Source organism: Pararge aegeria, chromosome 14 (assembly GCF_905163445.1).
Source record: "Pararge aegeria chromosome 14, ilParAegt1.1, whole genome shotgun sequence".
NCBI classification, from domain to species: domain Eukaryota; kingdom Metazoa; phylum Arthropoda; class Insecta; order Lepidoptera; family Nymphalidae; genus Pararge; species Pararge aegeria.
Window position 1 is genome coordinate 3,895,123 of NC_053193.1, and position 7,990 is coordinate 3,903,112.

The 7,990-nt window shown below is 36.4% G+C and overlaps 1 protein-coding gene across 1 annotated transcript; it reads right to left on the reverse strand.

Annotated features, from left to right (window-relative positions):
- Positions 1-4,960: 4,960 nt before the first annotated feature.
- Positions 4,961-7,990, reverse strand: LOC120629442. Its single transcript, XM_039898385.1, has one exon. The coding sequence runs from the start codon at positions 7,988-7,990 to the stop codon at positions 6,305-6,307; it is 1,686 nt and encodes a 561-aa protein (XP_039754319.1). The 3' UTR covers positions 4,961-6,304.

Genomic DNA, 7,990 nt, shown 5'->3' on the forward strand with positions numbered 1-7,990 from the left:
CTAATCTACTATAAGATGATTAAAAAGTCATTTCATTACACTTTAATGTAAAAAAAAATACGGATGACAGATAAAAACACACATTCTGAAAATAACTTCCCCTCATAAACTAGGTTAATCAATAATCTAATCATGCATTTGTTTTTAATATTTTTTCTTCTAAGTTTACCTTGTTTCTAACAAGGTTAACATAGAAAATAATTCAAATTGTGAAAAAAGTAGGAATGTTTTTTAATTCATTTGGATGGAAAATAAATATGCTTCGTTTGATTCAATATTTCTACAGGGTGGGATTCCTTATGAATTATATGTATGCATCTTTGGAATGGTATCCATAGACATTATTTCGTAATTCAGTTACCTACACGTTGTATATCGATGTTTTTGATGCTTCAATATTAGTCGTGTACACACTACACGGTTTCTGTATGTTCTTAATTCTGTGGTTTGTCCAATCACTTCTCCGAAACTATTGTTTCGATCATGGATTTTGATGTTTCTTTTTTTTTAATGGCTTACCGCTATTTTAGCTAGAATAGTGTAAGTTTAATTAAAAACATTTCAGCAGTTTTAAAGATATGTGGTCTCAAAGGAAAAAACCTACTTATTAAAAGCACCTTATTGATAAACTGCAAGAAAAAAATGTAAATATTACATACATATATACATACCTATATCAAACACGGTAATATATTGCGGTGCAAACAATTATACAAAATGTTTTCAAGATCTGGACCTAATATGTGTAAACTGTAACGTAACCTTGTTTACGTATCGAGGGTATTGCATGACGCATCTAGAGTCCTGAGTGAATCATAAATTAAAATCAAAGACTTAGTAAATATTATTTTATTCACTTGCGTAAAATTAAATACATTTACCTTATGTTATTATTAGTTTAACACTTGAATGTGAACATCATAAATTAACTATTATTTAAAAATGTAACGGATTGCTTACCTTTTACTGTTAAACCATTGTTTCTTCTAAATAAACCTTAACTAGGAGATTAAAATACTTTTGACAATTCTGATGGTGCTAACAGTTACATGCTTTTCAGGCCTCCTTTTTCCCACTAAGAAAGAATTTGGATTTTTTTTTGGCTTTGAGAATCTGTCTCTCAATTTTCATCATGTCTTTTAGAACAAAAAAGGTAATTAACAAATATAATAGCCTATTTTAGATGGGCACAAAACTTCTTTCTTGTAAAAACTAAAAAATAACAGTGAAACACTCTTATTTTTTAGTTTTTACAAGAAAGAAGTTTACTACTTCTCTACCACACAGTTTTACAATTCTAGTCTCTAACATTTGTACATTCCTTTAATTCTGCATATTCAACATTTTTCATATATCTTTTCAATTCTTTATTTTTAGATGTTGCTGCATTTATCACAGAATTAGGAGCATACAGAAGCCTCATGTACACAACTAATATTGAAGCATAAAAAACCGCTCCAGTTTACATTGCTTTCTCAAAGAAACAGCTAGTCACTTCATACCATATAATTATTTTACTTCTATTGTTTTAAATGTTCACCATAAAATGGGAAAATGGGATAAAATTTGTATCCTAGCAACATTACACAGGTGTAAAGTGAGACTCGCTAGCGTTAGATGGGTGTTTTCATTGTGTTTGCATACAATAATGGCTAAATTTATTTGTTGTTGCTGTATGTTCTTAATCCAATGGCATTTATGTAGACAGATGCCATCTTTAATGTAATTTTAAAGTTGTGAGTTCTCAAAGTAATGGAATTTGAATATTTTGACATAACTGCTCCTAAGACAATATATATTTTTATTAATTCCATTACACATGCATTAGTCTATTGTTAAAGAGTAAATTACTTATAACTTTTTTCTTGTAATTTTACTATTTAGGTAAGTGTAGGTTTTTTTTAAATATACTATCTACTATATAAACAACTGCAGCACCAGAGGAGCCACCGATGCGTTGCCGGCTTTTAAGGAATTTGTTTATCCGCACCTTGAATAACCCTAGATTCATAACCTTAGGTAATAAAAATAATATATAGTAGGTCCACATTTACCACTTTACACTCAAGAAAGATTTTACAGGTCAGCACCACCCAGTTTTATGCAAGTTGATGAGCTTAAACAATTATTATCAAGGGTACAAATTTTCCAAGGAACAAAACTGTAGAATTTTTTAACTCCATTCCGATTTTGAGAAAAATTCAAGTCATTTTTTAAATCACCTTGCCTGAGAATTAAACCTAAAATCTTGTAATCTGTAGTTGGACATACAACATCTAGACCTACGTGGCTGTTTCCACTAAACAAGTAAGGCTTATGACAAGAGCTTGTGGTTCTTAAAACATCAGACTTTTTACCATTCTAATTGCAACCACTTCATAGGTAAGACAAAATGTAAGTATGTAACCGTCTTTTCCGATGTTTCTTAAAACTTTCTTGGGCCATCTACAAGCAACACCCCTGTTTAATAATACTAATTATGGAATTAGTTTATACTCATTAAAATATGTTCATCAGTTCATGTGTAAGAATCTGTATTAGTGTTGCCATAATCTTCAATATCCTTTTTAAATGTGACTCCATCATAACTAATGGGACTGATTTCATGATTTTCAAATTCAAAAGAATCATTTGGATAAACTCCATTCTCTTTCTTTATTCTCACACCTTCATAGTTAGCACAATCAGGTAATATGTGTTCTTCAACTTCTTTCTTTATTGTGGCCCCTTCATAGCAAGGATCAATTTCAACAATTACGGGAACTGGTTTTGTAGATAATTCTAGGAGACATTTTTTATTCTTATTCCATTTGAATCCTAAACCTTTTAGTATTCGACGTAGGCTTGCTTCGGACCCTTTAAAATTAATATCTGATTGCAACTTGGACAGTAGTTTACCAATGGATGACTCTTCATTTGATTTTTGGAAGTTCCTTATGCACTGCTTTACTATTTCTTTATCGGATTGAGCCAAGTCTGTGATGGGTTTAGTTCTTTTGCGGACTGTGCCCGGAGTTTTAAAGATATCTGATGTTTTAGCTTCCTGTAAAATCCTTCTTATTGTAGAAACAGATATTTGCGTAGCTTCAGATGTTCGTGCCATGATTTGGTTCTTTGTCATTATACAGTTTTGCTTGGCAGCATCTTTTTTCATGAAGCAGTAAACATCATATACCATCTTTCTAGATTGCGCTAATAGTGTCACGTTTACCTTACGAGGAGGCGACAACTTAACCATCGTTTTGCTAGAATGTTGTTCTTCTGGATTACACAAATCCATATTTTATTATCCAAACCAACACGAAATGAAATTTAATTGATAATATAAATAATTCTTAAAAATGTAACTTCAGCAGACTGATAAAGTAAACACCTACTTAATTTAATGACACTGACAGTCAAAATGACATTGACATATAGTAATTTTTATTTGATCTTGCCCGGAACAGGCAAAGGTATATCTAACAATACTGTCATGTGAATAAATAAATAATTAAAAAAAATCTAAAGTATATATAATTACAATATTCGTAACTTGAAACGATTTTCCAATTAATATTTTAGTAGAATAATATTTAATTATAATTTTAAATCAATAAATAAAACTTAAAAATAATGGTATTTTCAATGTGTTTCACTTCCAACGAAACACGATTACCCGTGCGCGACGTCATCTGTGTGTAAGTAAACATTACCGAAAATGCTCTTTCCACAATCCCCAGTATTTTATTTTTATCGTACTTAAACTCGAAAAGAATTGAAAGGTAACAGAAGTATTACATTAAAATTCCTCAAAAATAATAAATCGCTTTTTAAATTTTTCTTTCTGTTATATTACTTTTGTTTAACTCTTAGTATTTTTAGTATAGTTTTTAGTGTTAATATCGGTCATTTTGTAGTTAATTCTTTGCACACCTTTAAGCTCTAGTTCAGACATGCGGGAACCGCACGTTTTAGAATCGCGCGGTTTGAACCTACAAAATTGTGATGCTAATCAGACACAGGCGGTTATTTTGCGATTTTCGTGCGGCGATAACGTCAGCTTGAAAATGGAGGTCGACGAATAAGTGTGTTTACTGTGGTAAACTGTGGTACTTTACAAAAAGAAAAGATAAAGGCGGTATTGGGTGCATGTAATATTAAGTGACCTACTAGTACATTCAGGGTCAGTTACAGGTCAGTTCGTTACGTTATATCCCAATTTAAGAATGGACGATAATTTTATGGAGTAATCTTCACACTGAAGATCTCATATTGCAGGTCTCTTGTCGACTTTAATAAATAGTTCAGTGTCGAAACGATCCATGGCCACCTCACGACCTGTGACGTGCTAACCGCGCGGTATCCGCAACGCCACTGAACGCGAAGAAAAGACTCCATAGTAATAGAAACGTGCGGGAGCAGAGCGATTCTATTTTCTGGCGGTTGGGTTGCGGTAACCGTTACGTCTGAACGATTACTTATAATTCATATAAATAAGACCCACGCGATTTCCATGCGATTCTATAGTCGCGCGGTTCCCGTCGTGTCTGAACTTGCGCAGTCACACTGATTAGAAACAAAATATTTATAATTTTCCTATAATATGTCAATACATGTTTTGAGCAAGCTGTTGGTTCCTTTAATAATTAAATAATAAAATGAAAGTAAATCGGAGATATCACAGACATTTCTTCGCTATTTCGTCTAGCCGAATTCAACAATTTTTCTTATTTCGTGAAACAATTAATATTTTATTTGGAGTAATAATATGCAAATTTTACCTACCAATAAAATTTTTATTATGTTTCCATAGACGTCCGAAGTCCATTATGAGAGAGTACATCGTCTTCGTTCCGTGTTCACCGCTAGATGGCGTTGTACCTACCCGTAACCTGCGCCTGCGCCTCAAGCGCCCTCCGTACGAAGCTGAGTGAACTAAGTTACTTACGACAAGCCGCCATGGTATCTGATCATTGTTCGGCTCATAATACTAAAGGGCTGAGGATAAACACCAGGAAGACCTTAGTCTGGACTTCGGACGTCTATGGAAACATAATAAAAATTTTATTGGTAGGTAAAATTTGCATATTATGTGTTCCGATTGACGTCCGAAGTCCATTATGAGAGAAATGTTTGTTATCTCCTGGTGGCTTGTAATAAAACGCAACAATGTGATAATCATTAAATTATGCAATATTCAACGAAAATACTACAATACATTTGGAGAGTACTTTCAACATTCATCAAAGCTTCACTGCAATATACAATAAGGATTAGAATGACTGTTAAGCAATCGAATAATATTAAATAATCAAAGTAAACCACTACAGGGCACTTGAGATAATTTAACAAGGAATATGGTCTACAGTTTAATAAGCAGAAAAATATTCCGCAAGAGATTTGTCAGAAGCATTTTGGCTGGGTTGATCTATCTGTTTTTGATAAAATTTTCGAAATGTTGATTCATGTTGCCAATTTGCTTTAGACAAAATATCATTAATGGGGTAGTTTTCTATCCAGTTTAAGGAAGAGACCGCCGATCTAAAGCTACCAGGCGAGGCCTTTATACCGGCATCTATGAGGATCCGCTTTACCCAACCTCCGATGATTGTTGGACTAGCTGCTCTAACTGACCCTCTCGTTGTAATAAAGAGATTAGAAATTGTGTTTCGGTATTCTTTTGTCACGCTAGACAAAGTCCTAAGCCAGAAAACTGGGTCAACGTTCCTGTCAGGTGCTTTACGTAATAACCAACTGGACTGCTGATGATGGATACTATCAGTCTTAGATCCAAATTCCGGGTGCAAGATAATACTATCCTCATTATCTATGAAGTGCTTTGAATCGCAGTGTAATAGTGAGAGGTCGTGTACTCTACGACTAGAACAAAGAAGTAGTATAGTGGCGGTACGTCTAGAAACATCGTATAAATTACTGATGTCGGGATTAGTTTCTTTGAGGTATCTAATAAGGATTCTTGCATCCCATATGGGAGCCTTAGGCGGTATCGGTTTCGCTAGAGAAATCGCTATTAAAACATGTTTTACGATGTGACTACTCGATATCTTCACATTGCAAGAAGTTTCACAAATAGATGCTATGGTTGATTTATGAACAAGAATGGTACGATAAGCCAATTTTTCAGTTAAATAAAGAAAAGCTAAGTAACGTGCTACATCTGCTGGGTTAGGAGAATGACAATTTAAATTATGTTTCTGACACCACAACAACCACTTCTGCCAAATGGGCTTATAGGTTCGAAGAGTAGATGTTCTCCAACACGATGATAGTAACTCTTTCTCCTGGACAGACCAGTTGTCGGTCAGTGCGTCCCACCCGAAATGAGCCAGGCTTCCAGATGAAGGCTGGACACCCGAGTCGGCGGTCGTCCCGTGAAGGTGTCTACCAAGTTGCGCTCTAGGTTCCGGATCTTCGTTGGGCGTTTTAGAGCTCGGCGCTTCAGGTCTGGGCGCCAAAAGGGTTTCGTCCACCTGGGTGCAATTATTATGTACCGGCCTTCCGCTTTGTTTAGGTGGCGCAGTACACGCGGGATGAGACCCGGTGGTGGAAAAATCCAAGCTAGATGGTATGTCCAAGATTTGCTGAACGCTTCGTGATAGCAAGCGTTCGAGTCTGAAAAGTCTCTGGTAACATAATTCGGAACGACGTAAGCGTGTTTTGATGCAAAGAGATCTATTTCGGGGGTTCCCCATAGGCTGAAGATTCTTTGATATTCTACTTGTTTCAGATGCCATTCGGAGGCTGTTCGATTTCGGGAGAGGCCGTCGGCCTCCACGTTGTATACTCCGGGAAGGTAATGAGGAACTAATACAACATCGAGATCGTCCACTAGGGCTAAGAGCTGTTTGGTCAGTTCTAACAGCGGAAGTGACTTCGTCCCTCCCTCGTTTTTCACGTATGACACAACGGTTTTGTTGTCGCTCTGCACGATTACTGAAGATTTTCTGAGGACTGACCCCTGCGCTGTTATTGCAGCTATTACAGCGTACATCTCTTTGAGGTTGCAATGCCATCTTCTCTGATGTGGACTCCAAACTCCGTGAATATTTTTGTTGTTTACTACAGCACCCCATTGAATATCCGAGGCATCTGTTATCAAGTAGTTTACCGGTTTGTCTACGGGATGTATCGGTCTCTGTTGATTGATGTTCTCTAACCACCATTCCAGTTCGATAGATACCTCTTCGCTGAAACGAGTAGTTTCTAAAGGTTCTTTGCGAAGGAGATTGCAGTGACGCTGCAACGTCCGGCAATGCAACCTTCCCCGATGGGTGATGAAGGTTTCAAAATTGAGGCACCCTAAGAGGCGTTGCGCCTGCTTGAGGGTCCATGAGCCTGCAGCTAGGAGAGACAGCAGATGATGGCGTATTCTGCTTACTTTTTCTGGGGGTAGGGACGCTGTATTGGTGTCGGTGTCCCAGTGGATTCCCAGAAACTCTACTGTCCTTCTCGGAGTGGTGACAGATTTTTCTGTGTTTAGACACCAACCTAGGCTGGTTAAGAATTTGATGGCCATCATTACCTGAGTTCGGAGAGTCGTTTTGCACTGATGAACAATCAGGTAATCGTCTAAATAGACTACTAAACGAAGACCTTTCATACGGAGCATTTCTGCTGTCCAGTTTGTGACTGTGGCAAACATTCTCGGCGCTGATGCCAGGCCAAATGGTAAGCACGTCATTTGCAGCAGGAAACCGTTGTAACTGATACGGAGGAAACGTCTGTGTTCTTGTTTGATCGGTATGTGGTAATAAGCCTGACTGAGATCCAGTTTGACCATCCAATCGGCAGGCTGTAGAAATTCGGGCATCTGCTGGTAACGGAATAGATGAAAATGTCTTGGCATCATATAAAAATTCAAAGCCTTTAAATTGAAAATCACTCGACTCTTTTTGCTGTTCTTTTTTATTAGAAATAAAGGTGAGAGAAACGAGGGCGTTGTTGGTGCTGGTTCCACAATGTGTTTTTGAATCATTTCATCAATCAT